Source organism: Limanda limanda, chromosome 7 (assembly GCF_963576545.1).
Source record: "Limanda limanda chromosome 7, fLimLim1.1, whole genome shotgun sequence".
Taxonomy (NCBI): Eukaryota; Metazoa; Chordata; class Actinopteri; order Pleuronectiformes; family Pleuronectidae; genus Limanda; species Limanda limanda.
This window is the reverse complement of record NC_083642.1, coordinates 16,712,683-16,732,603: the sequence shown is the minus strand read 5'-3', so window position 1 is coordinate 16,732,603 and position 19,921 is coordinate 16,712,683. Positions and strand designations below refer to the sequence as shown.

Sequence of the window (19,921 nt, the reverse complement as noted above, 5' to 3'; positions counted from 1 at the left end):
ATGACACTTTTTCACAGTGATGTCTTATCTGTGGATCAGACATGTACACATACAGTTAACCCATACATATGTTTGTTTTCGCATGTGTAGACTATTTTTTATTGTTACGGTATTCATCTAAAAAGAAATAAAATCCCATAGGAACTGATTTGGTGCAATAGGATAATTATTATTCCCTGTTTTGGGAAAGTTTTGATGGAGGTCGATAGAGGCTTTGCAGGGATCCACGTAAGAGCCTTCAGTCACCTGTTCCTTTTAGATGTAGTAAGTTATAGTTAAAAATAACTTTCTATCTTCTTAACTTTAATTGGTTGAACTTGACAGTAGTAAGTAGGTTCAATGTAAGAATGAAAATTGAAAAAATATATATAAAAATAGAAAAGATTTGCATTTTTCTTTACACATACTCAAAACATTTCTTTAATCTGAAACTTTGAGCTGCCTGTATTTTGGTATTTCTCTTTTCTTGATATTTCTCAAATGATGGTAAAAAATGAAAAATATCAAGTTTCAATTCAAATACATTCATTAAGATAACATATAGAAAAATAATAATAGGAATAAATAATAATAATAACTAAAATTTCTAGGGCTGCAAAGCAGCACTGGGTGGGCCCGAGGACATGCATTTTGAAGCATTGCATGCTTTTTGTCTGAAAAAGCAAAAATAACCAGTTCTGAGAGAGAAAGACGTAACCTTTGAAAGACATAAAGTTTCCTTTGATCTAGGAAGACTGATATCAAAGGATTCATGGTCCATGTAAGTCCGCGTTACAGAACATCGTGTTTTAATGGCGTGTAATCAAACTTTGACGCCACGCCACGGTCACACCGTGTGATTAAAAAAAAATCCGTCAGTCAGTTTTTATCTCCATCTTGTTGTGATGACACTCATCTCACTTTGAAGTTGATCTGATGAAAGCCCTTGTACAAGTGCATCAAACAAAAAATGTGGAATATGGCCAAAATGGCCACTAAATGCAAAATAGCAGGCTTCCTGTTGTGTTTTTCCAATTGCACCTAAAGATTTTTTTGTTTGTCTGGTCATGATACACCTGTATATCGATTTTTGTGAAGATTGGTCAATGGGAACACGTTTCAGGGGTCTCGGGGGCACCGTTGAGCCATTTTGAGACGCCCATTGAAAATTCCTTCAGAATACGTAAATTTTCACCACTTTCTAACTTTCTGCAAATTTTGGTAAGAAGTTGAGCATGTTAAAGCCCTCAAAAAGCCAATTCATTTGCCTGAATAATAATAATAAATAATAATTAGGGCCTCAGGGTTGAAGCTGTCTTCTTCCACCAATGGAAGGTGTTCACAGAAGAATGTAGACAACGTACCGCCTCACCTGTTGTCCCACTTGTTGGGTTATGGCTTAACACTTGTGGGAACAGTGTGTTCAAATGTCTCAGTTAAGAATCTCTCGTGTCTTCAATGGCCCTAAAGCCACACTGGGTGTAAATCATCTGAAAAAATCTTGTAGAACTGGTAAAAAAAAGCTTTCGGCCATTCAGATGAAGACACACGTGTATAATTAAGACACAAAGTGCTGCCGCGCTGCATTTTAGTTTGAACCGGATCGACCGAAGACTTCTGAGTAACTCGCTTTCACTCGTCATGTATATCCTTACTCCTAACTTTGTGTTCATCCTACCTGGTTTATCTGCCCGAAGATGTCGAATCAGATTTTTTGAAATACCAAAAATAGAATTATCAAAATAATCTTGCTGCGATTTTAGCCTGAAGTGTGACCCAGTTGTTGACCACCGCTGTAATTATCCCAAAACGCAGAAGAAGACATTTTAACTTGTTCCACAGAGTGAAGGTCGAGGGGTTTTAGGTATTGTCATTAATCTTCTGTATCTTTACATAAAAATTTGATATCGGCAGAGATATTATTGTTACAAATCTCAAAATGTGTGCTTGATCAAGTTTGATAGAATAATTTGAATGACACCTGGATGACACCACAGGAGCAGCATGGAGGCATGTTATGTTTTTCTTCTGTTCTTTTATTACATTTGAAGAAGAGGTCACCAGTTACTTCCCTTAAAGTTTAAGTTTACCCCCGAGACTCCTCAAGTGTTTTGTGGACTCAGAGACTTCAACCAACATCGGTATCGTGGTGAGTAGAGGACGAGGGAATTTTTGGGTGAACTATCTGTTCAAAGTGTTGTTTCTTCCTTGTTAAATGCAGGTAACAGGTGTTTGCAGAAAGGCATGTGAGGGCGACGCCTCATGACCTCCTCCTCCAGGATGTTTGTCTCTCGACTCTTTTTACGCCTAAACGTTGAGTATGAAGAGCTGTGTTCTTCCACCACTGGGTAGGCGGTGTTTGTCTTATATAATGCAGTCGAACACGTATTTGTATGCATAGGTGACAGGAAAAGGTTGAAACTAACCGGCCTCACGTGTTGAACCACCTGAGGATTTGTCTTCAACACGTTGACAATTATGGTGAAAAACAAATGAGGAACAGAAATTGAGGTTGGACCTTTAATGGACTCAATTATACTTCAACTTTACTTCTACATATCACAATGTTATTGTTAGCCGTGTTCAGACATGTATGGGTGTCTGCAGAGTCGGGTTTGGTCTTTCTCTGCAGTTTGCTCTTGGCTGGGACGCAGAAGAGATTTATTTGTTATGTCATCAAAACAACTAGATAATTACATAAATATCATCATAATAATTAAATACTAATAAACATATCATCATCTGAATTGTATACTTAAATAAATAAAAATGTATCACCACCACAACAATTTAATACAAATATAAATATCATCAAAACAACTAAATAATTACATAAATATCATCATAAGAGTTAAATACTTATAGACATATCATCATAAGAATTAAATACTAATAAAAATAAAAATGTATCACCACAAAAACTTAATATAAATATAAATATCATCAAAACAACTAAATAATTATATAAATATCATCATAAGAAGTAAATACTAACTAACATTTTTAGGACTGCAAAGCAGCACTGGGCGTGCCCGAGCACATGCATTTTGAAGTGTTGCATGCGTTTTGCCTTAAAAAAATAATAATAAATTCCTTTGATCTAGGAAGACTGAAATGAAAGGATTCATGGTCCATAGAACATTGTGATTTAATGGCGTGTAATCAAACTTTGACACCACGCCACGGTCACACTGTGTGATTAAAAAAAAATCCGTCAGTCAGTTTTTATCTCCATCTTGTCGTGATGACACTCATCTCAATTTGAAGTTGATCCGATGAAAACCCTGGTACAAGTGTATCAAAGAAAAAATGTGGAATATGGCCAAAATGGCCACTAAATGCAATATAGCAGGCTTCCTGTTGTGTTTTTCCAATTGCACCCAGAGACTTTTTTGTTTGTCTGGTCATGATACACCTGTATATTGATTTTTGTGAAGATAGGTCAATGGGAACACCTTCCGGTGGTCTCGGGCTGTCTCGGGGGGCACCGTTGAGCCATTTTGCGACGCCCATTGAAAATTCCTTCAGAATACGTACATTTTCACCACTTTCTAACTTTCTGCAAATTTTGGTAAGAAGTTGAGCATGTTAAAGCCCTCAAAAAGCCAATTCATTTGCCTGAATAATAATAATAATAATAATAATAATAAATATAATTCACGTATTTCTATACTAAAAACACAGAGTGTTCATTTCTCCGGGAGACAGTGAATGTCCCTCGCATCTCACTCACACACACACTCACACACACACACACACACAAACACACACACACACACACACACACACACACACACACACACACACACACCTGGTGTGGAAATAAATTTAAAAAAATAAAAATAAAAAAATCATAAAAAAATGTCAAAGTTAAAAAAGAAAGTTATGTTGAACCCGCCCACTTCCGGGTTAAACCACACCCACTTCCGGGTTAGGCCCCGCCCACCCCGAGTACGGATACGGATACGGATAATTCATATGGTTAACAGATACAGATACAGATACAGATTACAGAACATCATGTTTTAATGGCGTGTAATCAAACTTTGACGCCATGCCACGGTCACACTGTGTGATTAAAAAAAAATCCGTCAGTCAGTTTTTATCTTCATCTTGTCGTGATGACACTCATCTCAATTTGAAGTTGATCCGATGAAAACCCTGGTACAAGTGTATCAAAGAAAAAATGTGGAATATGGCCAAAATGGCCACTAAATGCAATATAGCAGGCTTCCTGTTGTGTTTTTCCAATTGCACCCAGAGACTTTTTTGTTTGTCTGGTCATGATACACCTGTATATCGATTTTTGTGAAGATAGGTCAATGGGAACACCTTCCGGGGGTCTCGGGCTGTCTCGGGGGGCACCGTTGAGCCATTTTGCGACGCCCATTGAAAATTCCTTCAGAATACGTAAATTTTCACCACTTTCTAACTTTCTGCAAATTTTGGTAAGAAGTTGAGCATGTTAAAGCCCTCAAAAAGCCAATTCATTTGCCTGAATAATAATAATAATAATAATAATAATAATAAGTACAAGTGTATCAAAGAAAAAATGTGGAATATGGCCAAAATGGCCACTAAATGCAATATAGCAGGCTTCCTGTTGTGTTTTTCCAATTGCACCCAGAGACTTTTTTGTTTGTCTGGTCATGATACACCTGTATATCGATTTTTGTGAAGATAGGTCAATGGGAACACCTTCCAGGGGTCTCGGGCTGTCTCGGGGGGCACCGTTGAGCCATTTTGCGACGCCCATTGAAAATTCCTTCAGAATACGTAAATTTTCACCACTTTCTAACTTTCTGCAAATTTTGGTAAGAAGTTGAGCATGTTAAAGCCCTCAAAAAGCCAATTCATTTGCCTGAATAATAATAATAATAATAAATAATAATAAATATATACAGGAGCAGTATCAAATGTGATTCAACTTGTAACAAGAATAATATAAAATTTTTAGGGCTGCAAAGCAGCACTGGGTGGGCCCGAGCACATCCATTTTGAAGCGTTGCATGCTTTTTGTCTGAAAAAACAAAAATAACCAGTTCTGAGAGAGAGAGACGTAACCTTTGCAAAACATAAAGTTTCCTTTGATCTAGGAAGACTGAAATCAAAGGATTCATGGTCCATGTATGTCCGCGTTACAGAACATCGTGTTTTAATGGCGTGTAATCAAACTTTGACGCCACGCCACGGTCACACCGTGTGATTAAAAAAAAATCCGTCAGTCAGTTTTTATCTCCATCTTGTTGTGATGACACTCATCTCAATTTGAAGTTGATCCGATGAAAACCCTGATACAAGTGTATCAAAGAAAAAATGTGGAATATGGCCAAAATGGCCACTAAATGCAAAATAGCAGGCTTCCTGTTGTGTTTTTCCAATTGCACCAAGAGACTTTTTTGTTTGTCTGGTCATGATACACCTGTATATCGATTTTTGTGAAGATAGGTCAATGGGAACACCTTCCGGGGGTCTCGGGGGGCACCGTTGAGCCATTTTGCGACGCCCATTGAAAATTCCTTCAGAATACGTAAATTTTCACCACTTTCTAACTTTCTGCAAATTTTGGTAAGAAGTTGAGCATGTTAAAGCCCTCAAAAAGCCAATTCATTTGCCTGAATAATAATAATAATCATTACAATTTCAATAGGGTCTCACCAGACACCTTTGATGTCTGTGCTCGGGCCCTAATAATCCTTACAATTTCAATAGGGTCTCACCAGACACCTTTGATGTCTGTGCTCGGGCCCTAAAAATAAAATAAATAAAATAAATAAAATAAATAAAATAAATAAAATAAATAAAATAAATAAAATAAATAAAATAAATAAAATAAATAAAATAAATAAAATAATAAATTAATAATAATAATATAATATTTTTTTTAAATTAAATTAAATTAAATAAAAATTTTAAAAAAATTAAATAAAATAAATAATCTTATAATATTATTATAATAAAATAAATAAATAATAATTTAATAATTAAAAAAAAAATTTAAATAAAATATTCAATTTAAATTAACCTGCTCGGCTCTCATGGCCTCCTGTGGTCTCACACAACCTCTGTTTGGACAAAATAAATAAAATAAATAAAATAAATAAAATAAATAAAATAAATAAAATAAATAAAATAAATAAAATAAATAAATAAAATAAATAAAATAAATAAAATAAATAAAATAAATAAAATAAATAAAATAAATAAAATTTAATGTAATGTAACAAATTTAAATAAATAAATAAATAAATAAATAAATAAATAAATAAATAAATAAATAAATAAATAAATAAATAAATAAATAAATAAATAAATAAATAAATAAATAAATAAATAAATAAATAAATAAATAAAATAAAAATAAAAAATGAAAAAAATTAAAATAAATATTTTGTTTAATTAAATTAAGTTAAATAAAAAATGTGTTTTAAATTAAATTAAATTTAAATAAAATAAATAAAATAAATAAAATAAATAAAATAAATAAAAATAAATAAAATAAATAAAATAAATAAAATAAATAAAATAAATAATATTATTATAATAAAATAAATAAATAATAATTAAATAATTTAAAAAATATATATATAATAGAATATATAAAATATTCAAGTTAAATTAACCTGCTCGGCTCTCATGGCCTCCTGTGGTCTCACACAACCTCTGTTTGGCATCAGGCCTCATTAAAGATACAAGGCTTTTAATTGTAGAGCATGGTTTTTTCTCCAGATTAATTAAATATCAGAGAAAAGAGACAAGACGCACCCGTTTAATGTTCTTTTTTAGACCAGTGGGATGAATATAAATAACTGAGTGGCCCTTATTCTGCAGATGACCTCTCTGATACCGGAGCGCTCTGTTTACGATACAGGCCTGTTTGAAGTGTATGTCTGTATTTTATAGGTTTATTTTACAGCGTTTATACAGTTTGTTCTGCTGTTTCTCTTCAGGATCAAAGCCCTGACATGAAGAGTCATACGTCTTTGAAGAACTCCCAGATGGTTGATCTGACATCACAGTGCAGGTGAACTGAGGTGAGGCTTTATTTACTGTTGAACAGCAGGTGGAGTTAACAGCTGCACTGACACTCTGATGTCAAGTATAACAGCCCTCAGCTCTGTGAGAACCTTTGTTTCTCCAACTAACAGTGAGAACAGGATAGTAAAAGCATTTCTATTGCATTGAAAACAACGTCTTGGCTTTTCCCTGCATTAGATTGACGATGATCGAGACATTGACTGTTTATCCTTCTACTTTCAGACATTTATCTACTGATCTTTCTCAAGATTTTGGTGAAATCCTTAGCGTGTAAAAACACTGTTTGTGTTGCCCTGTGTTTTCATTAGTCAAACATCATCTGTACCAATATAACAGTTTAACGGTTTAAGTCAAAAGCCCCCGAGGCTGTGTGTTTAAAATGCAAATTTTGTTTCTCACGCCTTATTTGACTTACATGATATAATTATAGTCAAATTAGAGTACATCCTTAAAACCAACATATATTAAAATCAATGTGTCGTGTTGTATAAGTTATCTTGTTGTTGTCTACAATCATGTTCTGGAGTTACAGCGCCACCCTCTGGACATCTAATATAAAGGCATCATGTAATGAGTAAAGATACAGCACATATCTCTGCAGGGCCAATATGTTCAGTTGTTTTGAATCCTCCAGTAGTCTTATCAATAACTGGACATTGACACATTCACTGCAGGACTGTAGTATCAGGCAACATTAGCTCTAGCTGTGTCCTAATAAACTGAATGCTGAGTGTACTTACTTTCCTGTTTATTTTGCTGTAGGTATAAATATTTTAAAGCTTAAATGACTGAAAATAGTTTTTTTTTTAAACGATGAAGCCTGAGTGGCAGTATGGACTTTCTGTTTTGTATTATATTTTCATGTAAATATTCACTGTACTCGACATCAGTCTGACAGTGACAGGTCTTTTGAACTGAGTAGCCTGTTTATACATCAGGCAGCTTATGTCACTTGTTGCCACATCCCAATCCTGTTTACAGAAGCCAGAGAGTAAGGAGCTAATAATAAAGGGATTGAAATCTTTATTTAGCCTAATACAGTACAGTGCAACGGTTCACCTTAATCCAGTGTTAACACGGTGAACCCTGGGCCCAACATGACAATATGCTGAACATCAGCCTCAGAGTCAGCATAAGGTCCCCCCCCCCCCCTCCCCTTGTAGCTGAGTTGCTACATACAGACAGGGACAGAGTTTACAACAAACAGAACCGATGATTTCCTCTCTTCATAAATAAAACTGTAACATGTCGTTGAGGGAGTAAAAAGTTGGATGATGGTGATAGCTGGGTTATGAGGTCTTGAATATTCAGGCATGGTTTTTATAAAATCGAAAGTTTGAATGTGTAACATGTCGTCTTCTCCCACAGGTGACTTCAGTCTTCTTCTCTGTGTTTTTGAGTGATGGGAGTGGGGTCCTTAAGCATTGTAGGAGGAAGAGGAGACGTTTCCACCGTGACCCGTCCAGTTAGTGTGGACGAAAACGCCGGGTTTTGAGAGCAGCTCATACGTGTGAGCTCCAAAGTAATCCCTCTGGGCCTAATGGAAAAAAAATATGTGAACAATCTCTGATAAACATATCAAAATGACTCTGAGAAATAAGGAAACAAACAGATTACACTGTCAGGGTCTTAAATCCCCACGCAAACACAAACACACACACACACAAGCTAAACATGGTGTTTCTAATCTGATGGAGCTCCACACTTGGCCATATGGTCAGTGCACCTCAGCTCCAACTGTCGTCTCACCTGGAGGAGGTTTGCTGGCAGCATCTCATGTCTGTAGCCGTCATAGAAGGACAGAGCGGTGGTGAAGCAGGGCATGGGGATACCGTGCTGGACCCCAGTGCTGACCGTTCTGCGCCACGACTCCTAAACAAAATGACAACAACAGCTGTTAACACTTTCATTATCGATGAAAAAGGATTTAAAGATATATTTAAAGATGGGGTCCCTTCGCATGGTCAAAATCTTTTAAAATCAGATCATAGAACGATGTCATTACTTGTAAAATGTCTTTTGTATTTTCCATAGTTTTTATTAGCCACCGATTCCTATACATTTATGCTCTGGGTTTTTAATCTGTATGCTGTGGTGGTTAACTTTATTCTGCTCATCTTGAGTAGAACTCTCTGGTGTTATTAAAAAGAGATATTGCATCTCAGTTGGACCTTCCTGGGAAGATAAAGTTAAGATTAGGGCTGGGCGATTTATGACTTCAAATCAATATCACGATTATTTCAAACCTTTTACTCGATTTCATAATCTGCAGGAAGAACTTCTCTCCTGCGTGTGTGCCTTCATCCCTGTCACACTTCACACAAACTGACACATTGATTTAATTATTTTTCGATGATGTCGGATCATGAATCCGGATCATTCCGGTCACCTGGACTACGTTCACACTGCAAGCCTTAATGCACAATTCTGATATTTTTCGAGATGCAATTTTTTTCATGTGGCTGTGCACGCTGTGTATGGTGAAAGACAATGAGGCCACAGATGTGAGTTTTTATGGTTGAATTTGTATCTTGATGCTTTCAACACAGACCGCTGACACTAAAAGCGACTCCTGAAGTTATCTCTAGATTTTGGTTTTCTCAAGTCGACTCATACTGTCCCCAAGTCCTTTTTTGTCTCTATATAATAATAAAGTTGGGATAAAAAAAAAAAATTGTTGTGTCCTTTCCTCAACAACACAATCTAAACTCTCTGACACTGCATTGCACACAGCTGGAAGTTAAGTCACTGGGTGTTATTCTTGCTTCACTCAGGAGAAAACCGTTTTTTTCTGTGTGCCTTTGTCAATGTGGCGGTTGCAGGTTGCCTTTTTATCCACTTCCTCCTTCCTCATACCTGACACTCCTTCACAGCATCTTTGAAGAAGTTGTCCAGCAGCAGATTCTGCAGCTCGGCGTCCCTGTCAAACGCCTCTTTGATTTTACCCAGGAAGACACTGGTGGGAAGAGGAGGGAGAGAGAGAAGTGTTAGCGAACAGAGTCCACAGAGAGATCAACTGTTTAATTCTTATGCTGTGTTAAAATGTACATCTGCTCAAAATGGATACCTGTTGAAAACCTTTTTCCCACGTATTGCACTTGATTTAGGTTTGTGCAATGTCTTTTCAATTTTACACAAAGCAAACCAGTTTCACAACCACGATTTCCTCATTTGTCTCCTTTCTTTCATCTACATTCCTCACTCCAGCATTACAACACATCTCAGTGACAAAGAGTTAATTACCTCCTTTATGGCAACTAATGATGAAGACTTAATCCTCTTCACCTACGCTTGTCCAACAATTAATCCAGAGTGAATTTTTATCAAGAAAAGAAAATTCTCCATTTCAGTCTTCTTGCTTTCTCAACAAGTTCTCTCTCACGCTGCCTAACCACAGTTTTCACCACCATTTGTAAGAGCCCTGTTGTAATTGGTTTGCACAAGGCAGCAGTTGGGCCGACCACTGATATGAGGACACAATGAGACAAATTGCACCTTCGGATGATGCAGCCTCCTCTCCACATCAGAGCGATCCCACCGTAGTTCAGGGTCCAGCCAAACTCTTTGGCTGCCTGCCGCAGCAGCATGAAGCCCTGTGCGTAGGAAATGATCTTGGAAGCGTAAAGGGCCTGGAGGGAGAAAAATAAATCAATTTGTTCTGATACAGTGACATTTGATTAGGATTATGACATTAGTCTGTTAGTAAATTCATATACTTGAGCAAATAAATCTTGCAAGTCTGCAGCTTGCTTGTAAGTGCATCGATACCAAATGCTACATTTTTGCAGAGGTGACTTTTCTACAAACAGGACGAACTTCAATATCAGTGTTTCTGCAAAATACTCGCCTCCAGTAACCTTGGACAAGCTGACTAAAAGAGAACATTCTGGTAAAAAGACCTAGATTGATGACTTAGCGAAGTAGCAAGGGATCATGGGAGTTTGTCTGCACTACCTTTGCCGATGACATTTTACATCACTTTACATCAGTTGCAGACAAAGTTCACTGATGAGGTCATACATACAAATTACACAGAATCAGGATCCATGACGTGGGACCAATACAAAAAGTGGAAGGAAGAAAACAGATGTAGCTTATAGCTTTAAGTTAGTTGATAATTTACTACACCCAAAAAAAAGGCACAAGATTGTCGAGGTCAAATATTGGAACATTGGATGCCTAGTAAACTGCTCACTGACTGACAGTAGACAACTGTTTTCCAAGTATGCCGTGGTACTGCAGTATTATTACCATACTCTCACATTGTCGATTAGACTAGAAAACACTTTCAGTCCATTATCCTCTCTTTTACCAGAGTTTGTTCTTTTCACTATTCCACGTTTATTATACTGTGTGAAGTACCTTTCTGATGTCTTCCAGGAAGGCCTTCTTGTCGCCGCTGAATTTGACCCCCTGTGGGCCTGAGAGTCTGCTGCTGGCTTCCACTCTCTCATCCTTTAGAGAGGACAGGCATCTGGCAAAGACAGCCTCCCCTGAGACACAGGAGGAGGAGGAGGAGGAGGAGGGAGGCAGAGAGGGACAATAAGGTTAGCAGTCTGCATAACAAAACAGGGAGCACTCTCATTTCAAATACGAGTGTGTAAACACTCATTTAAATTTCCTAAAAGATCTCATAACATATTATTAAATAGAAACATGCTGAACTATTCCATTCTGAAGCCACACTGCAGAAACACGATGTTTAAAAACACAACGCGGTGCCACATTAAAAATGAAAAAGCAGTACCACTGTCATTGAGAGGAAATGTGTTGAGTAAGCATGACTTGCTAAAACTGAGGAGCTACGTGATGCAACTCACTGGAAATCAGAGACAGATAGAGAGAGAGAGAGATGGGGATAAAGAGAAAATGGGTCCAGTGAACCATCCTGGTGAGGAATGTTATCCCCTTTGAAAGGTCCAGGTCCCCGCGTGCAGACGGAACCGGGCGCTCACACTGCACCACACTGACTCCCGTTACACACAATGAAGCCCTTTGTGCTGCCTGTCACTATTATCACAAGATGATCTCCTGCACTGACAGGGATTGAGCAAACTATTTGAAAACATCAAATCTGCACAAGAGTTAATGTTAGTTTGAATGAAAAGTGAGTTCCTGCAACATTTCTACATTCGTAGACTTTGACAGAAAGTCTGTCATCAATCTCGTCTAACTTCTAATTTGCACTCTAACAGGTGTCTGTTTAGAGGGACTCTGCAGGGCTGAGCTGATGGTAGAGGATTATTAATCTTGCATCCTGACCTCCACGGCTGCTTGTGAAACAGAATGTCATGTAGTCAGAGCAAAGAGCAAAGCCAAATCCCCCTTATGTCACCTGAGATGAGCAGACCACTAGAAAAGCTTTCAATCTTCTTAGAGCCACCAGATATCGATACAGTTTGCTGGAAGAGGCTCACTAAACACGGTATGTGTGTGTTAACTAACAGACAAAACTAAATATTAGCCCATCATCTACCCCACTGGCTATTAGTAATATGTAGCCGTGTTGTAACCTTGCTTTAACAGTGACGTAATACCTTTTTGCCATGTCATCATGACTAACACGGTTTACTGAAAGCAAATACTTCCTTGTCAACAATCTCCTTCTTGTCCTCTTACCGATCAGAGTGACAGGTGTGCCGTATTCCAGGGCGGAAATGGCCGTCCACTTCCCTGTTCCTTTCTGTCCGGCACTGTCGCGGATCTTGGGCAGCAGAGGTGTGCCATCAGTGTCCCTGTATTTGAGGATGTTGGCCGTGATCTCGATCAGGAAGGAGTCCAACTCCGTCTTGTTCCAGCTGGTGAAAGCCTGAGGCCGTGTGAAAAAATTATGGAATCAATTCCACAATTTTTTATTTTAACAATTGATTTGAGACAGCTGATACATTGTGAAGGTTACATTGTACAGCGATAACAAACTCACCTCTGCCATCTCATCATGGTTCATACCCAGAACATCCTTCATCAGATGATAAGCCTCACAAATCAGCTGCATGTCACCATACTCAATGCCATTATGAACCATTTTCACGAAATGACCTGCACCGTCATCTCCAACCTGCAGAAGCAAGCCGGTCAGAATTGTTTTTGTGAGATGACACCATGGCAGTAGCTGCTCCACATTCTTACAACTCTAGTCAGTAACAAGCATTATGCATATTTCCACTCACCCAGTCACAACAAGGCTCCCCTGTTCCAACCTTGGCAGCGATGCTCTGGAAGATGTCTTTTATGTGTGGCCTTAAAACAAAAGCAGAAGCTAGTGTTAACATTGATTAACCTACAACCAGAAATGGCTGAATAATGGATGCTTTGTCATGTTCAATATGTTTTAAACTGTAAGACAGAGTTTGTGATGACTGACCAGGCCTCTTTGTGTCCTCCTGGCATGAGGGAGGGTCCATAACGTGCCCCTTCCTCTCCACCACTGACTCCACTACCGACAAACAGCAAGTCCTTCTCTTTCAGACTCTTACACCGTCGCTGTACGACAGAGAGAAACAAGTACTGTGAGCATATCTTCTGTAAGCTATCAACATTTTCTGCAAGGCAGGGATCGACATCTGCTTACTGTAGTGTCCCTGTATTCAGAGTTGCCACCGTCGATGATGATATCGCCTGCCTCCAGGAGAGGAACCTGAAGTTGATCAAATGTAGCTTGGAGTAAATCATTTTAACTCAGCATGACGAAATATACAAACAACTTTTAACACAAACTACTGACCAGTTTGTCGATAAAGTCATCAACAGCCTGTCCTGCCTTGACCAGCATGATGATCCTCCTGGGCGTCTTCAGCTTGGACACCATGTCCTCCAGAGACTCGGCTCCGATCACCTTGGAGCCTTTGGCCTCGTTCTTCAGGAAGTCGTGCACCTTGGACACGGTGCGGTTGTAGGCACAGACCTGTACGAGAGGTTTGGTGATGAATACCGAGTGAAATAAAAGCAGAGAGTGGAATAAGCCTGACAGGCAGGGGTTGTGGGAATAAAATGTAATGGAAAAAGTATTAAAATCCTTTAATTGTTATTACTAATGCGCAACCATACATACGTCCTACCAATTTATATAAGATTGTACTGATCAATCTGAGAGGTTGTGAGCTGATAAATGAAAAGACAAGAAGAGAAAATAAAAACAACCATTTCACTTTAATTCTTGGACTTTGCAATGGAACTGAGAATATTTGGATAATTTGACTTTAACCAGCAAAGTATCTAGTTACTTAATATTACTGTCCTATAGATGCAGTGGATAAAAAGTACAGTACTTCCCTCGGCCAGGCACAGCAGCAGAATTGGCATGAAATTGAAATACTGTAGCAAAGTACATCTGTGCTGGAGTAACATGAGTGTAATAAACAAGTGAAGTCATCCTCTTACCACGAAGCCGTGGTCGTTCATGTTCATGATGAGGTTCTGGCCCATGACAGCCAGACCGATCAGGGCGATGTCAGCTCTGTGAAAACAAGAGACATGAGAAGCACATTCACTGACAGGATGAGCATCAGGTCTCAGACTATCTGAACAACTCTCCTCAGGTCAGGAAACCAGGGAAACTCATAGTAATGTTTATATTTAGTATATTTTTACACCGAGGAAAACTGCTCCTCATTAAAACGTCACGCTACAATCTGTCACATTCATTTCTACTGAGCATGGAAGCTGCTCGGCTAGCTAACAAGCTAACAAGGAGGAAGACTACTCGGTCAAATTAAATAAAGACAAGAAACTCCTGGGTTATGGAAGCCAGAAGATAAGCTCCAGCCCCGGCAGCTCCCCCCCAGCGGATAGAAGCACTCAGTCCTTACTCAGCCATGTTGCTCTGCGGGTGAAGTCTCCGTGAAGTTCGTCAAAGTGTCCGAATGACAGTGGAGCTCACGCGTTGATCCACCTCAGCTGCTCACTTCCTCCTTCTCTAAACACGCCCACCGGGGAGGATTCACCAATCACAGGACGTTCTGTAAAGTGAAGCGATGCTTGGCGCAAGTTGTGATTGGCCCAGAAGCCTGAGCAGAGGTCTCTGTCCTCCCATTGGTCGCTTCGACTGTCACTCGTAACACGTCAGCGCACACCCATATTTGAACAGTAGCTATTTCAGAACTTTAATAATCGATACGTTTGATAAAGGTGTTATCAGGAAAGTGTATTTACTCTAGTTCTGTACTGTGGCATGATTCTGAGCTACCTGTACTCTGTGTACTTCATTTCTGCTGCTCTGTGCAACTGCTACAGCACAATAACAATATTATAGATGTATATTTCCCTAATTACATGTGACAGAGAAGAAGCAGTCAATGCTCTCATCGCTATCTTTGTTTGACTAAAAACTTACTAAAAGGATAAATATACGTTATCGAAATAGTCAAAAACAAGATGTTCTGTCAATTGATAAATCAATTACTCAGATGATTGTATTTCTTAATATTAAACCTGCTTTTTAGCTTGTGATGTAGTCAAGGCTCCTTCTCACATGATGTCTGCAGGTTAATTATTACCAGCTCATCAGGAAGTCAATCCATTTCAAAATCAAGAATTTTGAGAAAACTATATTATAAACTGTATATAACAAACCATTATAATATATATTATATATACAAAAAACTTTTGATAGAATAATAGTTTAGCCACAATAAAGTGGCCATATTTAAGACTCTTTTTTAAAACTGCTTAATAAACAACTATAGAATTACACCCAAAGTTCTAATGGTTGAAGATGGATTGAAAGCCATGCAGGCAAAGTGGACAACAGGCCTAAGACTCTGCTTATTTCTGTTTTGTGCTGAAAGGTAATACTCAAGAGATCTGCTTTTATTTCTGTTACCTCAGAAGGATCGGAGTACAAATAGTAAAGACAAACCAGCAGCTAACTTTAGCCCCTTATTAATAATCTTACAACAACAAGTATAGTGTTTAGATATTTACAAATAGTTTTTAGTGCTTATGTCAGTATTATGCCTTGTGAAGTTATTTTAATTGACTAGATGCATTAAAAAGCATAATACCAAATAATTTATCTTGCCCATTATAGATATTTAATTCATACTGAGATTCCCAAATTATGAGATTCTAAGATCACAAACATTTACTTAATAAGTTCAAAAATGATTGCGTGACTTTCTAGATGAAACCATAGCTTCATCATCAAGCTAAACACTTTTAAAAGATTCGATATCAACATTACAATTTATTGTCTCGTAATTTGACTTGCAACATAGTTAAGTTTGCTTGTATTTTTATTTTCTCATTGCAAACATTTGTGACAGAACTGAGCTTCAGTATCAGGTCACTGTTGATGAACACGTGAAAGCTGGAGAGCTAAAAGAGGAGAGAGGACCAACAGGCAGCGTTCTGCTAATGCACAGTTTGCACTTTTATTGTTGCCTCATTCACAAAACAGTTCAATGGTGTTAGGTTACCATACACAGAATTAGGATATCTGCATGACACATCTATGCTATACAGCGAATGGATTATAATTATTACAAATACAGTCAACATATTTACATTTTAATTCAAGCTCCATACAACACAGATATTTACAAAATTGGTATGAAAATGAAACCGGTCTGACAAATAATGTACAGTGTTGACGTCACTGTTTGTTGGTGTTTGTTTTTTCTCGTCTTCTTGTAGTGAACAAAGCCAAAAGGGAACGCAGTTATTTAACTGATATTAATTGTCAGAGGGGAAGATGGAAAAAAAATATATATCATGGCTAGTTTTGTTTGAAAGGCATCAACGGAAAATAAAAAGTGTTGAGGTGGAGAAAGACACCAGCACACACAATAGTATACTGTCATTTTAGATGTCACTACAGCTACCTTTGTATTATATTCCCTGATATTAGAAACACATAAAAATGAGATAAAAACCAACTTTTATCTTTGTTAGAATTCAGGCGGCTGGCTAGCGTGAGTAAATATTCTTCAAATCAAAACTCAGACTTTCACTCAAACCACTTTCTAATCAAGAGGAAGCGCTAACGTAACTCGGCCCCGCTGAGGGGGACGCAGCGAGTTACATCTTAGTTCTCTTTTCTTTTCTTTTCTTTAAAAGCTGGAGAAAAAAGTACATTCAACTCTCTCCCACTTCAGGCTGGAAGAGGCTGCCACAACATCATCCTCTGGTTCATTCTGAGTAAACTAAACCGTGCAGACTCTGTTTGATCAGTTTTTATTCATATGTGCAAAGAGCTGCAAACTAATATGTACATTGCAAACAATAAATACACAATCCCAAAATAATATACCTCTGTGAATGAAAGTGAAAATGTTTGCTCCGACATGTTTCCACCTCGATATGCATCATTAACATTGAGGGTCCGGAGGTTTGCGTGAGGTGAGTTGCATTCTGATCAGAGAACAGAACGTTTCTAATTAATTATGTTGGTTCTTAAACAGACATAAAATATTTTCTCAGAAAGAGTCTAACAGGATATATTTTTTCTGACTAGCAGGTTGTCTGACCTGACGGCAGCTTTCATTTCTGGGGTGAATGTTTTCAGTCTTTTTACATCAGCTGCATCACCGATAATTCCCCTAAAACTTGTAACAGGCAACAGGTTCCTCTGTTTCAATACATTTGGCCATGTCCCTTTCATGATACAGACGGCAAACTACCGGTTGGCTGGCCGGAGTTTATCAACGCCCATGTACCCATCACTCTTCTACCGTTGGTTGAGACAGAGGCACCAAAAATGTCATAACATGTCATCTGTGTGACGATGTACAGAGCAAATATTTTCAAAAAGTATATCAGAAATAAAACCTTTGAGTCAATGTCGTCCCTTTCACATCTCTTTTTTCATTTCTGTCTCGTAAACCCTTTGGAAAGCAGCTATCCAGTGTAGCCTTGATATGTGCTCTTCAGTGTTCCTGATACTCTGGTCTCAACACGCGGGATCTGCCCTCTTCTTGCTATAGATACGTGTTAATGTGCAAAATAAGGTTCAACAAACATGATCCTTGGTTAAAAGTTAAGAAATAAATGCCCTCTGTAACATTTCATATAAAACACCGCTATGGAATGGTTAAAAGCATAATAGAAAATATTTTTAATAATAATTTTTAAAAAAGAAAATGGAATGTCAACCCAGTGAAGGTTAGATGTGTTAAGAGGTTTCAATTCAAGAACACAAATAGAAAATAAACATGTGATGAGCTGCGGTGGCTCTGAACAGTAAGAAGTTGACCCTACAGAGGATACAGCCGACACTGGGGTGACAGTGAGGAGAGTCATGGGGTCGACTGGATCCTTATCTGTCCTGCAGGCTGTACGCTCGCAGCTTCGTCCACTAACCACTGTGGTCAAGGCTAAAGCACCGCAACTTCACTCTCCTTCTCACTTCTTCCCACCGCTTCATCGCGTTTTGGTTTAGTCTTCGGCATCACATGTTTGTGAAGGTGAAATAAAATGTTGAGACTCTCTTGAGGTCTGAGGCTAAACAGTGTCAGAAAAACTGCCTGGAGCTCGAGGAGCTGAGAGGAGTGTCCTAAATGAGAGTTAACCACTGTGCTGATCCCCGAAACAGACTGTATGTACAAATGATATTCTCTCTTCAGAGCACTGCTCATCTTCATCCTCCTCTTACTCCTCATCCTCCCGTGGAAAACCCTGTGTTCATTTTAGATGAAATAGCAAAGAAAAGGGACAGGGACTAATATCTTCTCCTGTTTGAACAATCCGTCGTCATGTTTCCACTGTGGAGATACAAATTCAACTTGAATGAGTGTATTTCTGATGTCGACACAAATGCATGATTGTAAATAATTAGTCACTGACGAGGGGGGTGTATGTACACAGACTGAGGAGTGGGATCTAAACATCACATCGATGACGGTGGAAATCCGGTGCAGCCCTCATGTTTCACTGAGTCCTTGACAGGTTTTCTTCCACATTTAGATTCTGAAGGCTGTTAAGGAGGCAGTACAGGGGGAACTAGAGACTAGTTTAGGAAGAGACTTGGTGCCGATCTCATGAAGAGGAGGAAAAGAAATCCTCTGAATTCATTAGCAGCAATGGTTCTTAAAAGTAGCCCTGCCTTCAGTAGCAGAGCGTGAACTGATACTTCATAAGGAGATATTTCTATATTTTCCCTTCAAGGTTTTAATTGAAATCATCTAATATCACTTTTTTGGAGCAAACCTGGTCCTCCCCTGAGGACTGCTGCAGTTATCATGTGGTCATATTAATGAAATAAAGGAACAAAAATTCGAAATTAAAACTCTTCTGGGGAGACAAATAACACTGATAGAGACAATTTGTTTGTTTTTACAGATGATGGGCAAACTGAAAAGTTGTGGCCAGAAAGAGCATTTTTCTGAAGAATCGTGCACACACAAGTAGACTATTACAACATGCTACTAGTTAGGGAGTTGGGGGAATGACAACAAAGCGGAACAGAAATCAGACCCGAACATCGTCATCGAAACCAAAAAACACGGAAAAGCTGAGGAGGAGGTAAAGGGAGGAGAGAAATTGAGGAGTTGGCAGAGGGTTGTTGGAGGGAGAGAGGAGGCAAATTCCTCTGCAACTGAAACAATTAGTCGCATGAAAGGAGACTCAAGCCACAAGTCTACTTACAAGAGAAAACCGTCAAGAATCACAATGATTAATAAGTGTTAACACTTGGTATGTTCAAAGGCTGTTCAGAAAGAACGGCAGCCGTGGTTTCCTGTGTGCCAGTCGACTCACTTCAGTTCTTGATCAGGCCGGTGCGCCTCCTCGCCAGTTTAGATCTGTGGAGAAGACAGGATTTCATGATCAGAACGTCACTTCTGAAGGACGTGGAGCTTCTTCTTGTTAAGTGCAGTGTGAGAGGAGAGCTTGTGTTTACCTTATCGTCCCTGCTAGCAGGGGATTAAAAGCGTACAGCCAGTCGTTCATGTCTTTCTCGTTGTTGGCC

The 19,921-nt window shown here is 38.4% G+C and overlaps 1 protein-coding gene across 1 annotated transcript; it reads right to left on the bottom strand.

The window, feature by feature from the left end:
• Positions 1 to 8,166: 8,166 nt before the first annotated feature.
• pgd (phosphogluconate dehydrogenase) lies at positions 8,167 to 14,919 on the bottom strand. Its single transcript, XM_061075584.1, has 13 exons — positions 14,826 to 14,919; positions 14,398 to 14,473; positions 13,742 to 13,921; positions 13,589 to 13,654; positions 13,382 to 13,500; positions 13,188 to 13,257; positions 12,941 to 13,075; positions 12,637 to 12,826; positions 11,380 to 11,510; positions 10,513 to 10,646; positions 9,874 to 9,973; positions 8,767 to 8,889; positions 8,167 to 8,554 (listed from the first exon to the last, which is right to left on the bottom strand). The coding sequence occupies exons 1-13, from the start codon at positions 14,831 to 14,833 to the stop codon at positions 8,435 to 8,437; spliced, it is 1,452 nt and encodes a 483-aa protein (XP_060931567.1). The 5' UTR covers positions 14,834 to 14,919; the 3' UTR covers positions 8,167 to 8,434.
• Positions 14,920 to 19,921: the final 5,002 nt, after the last annotated feature.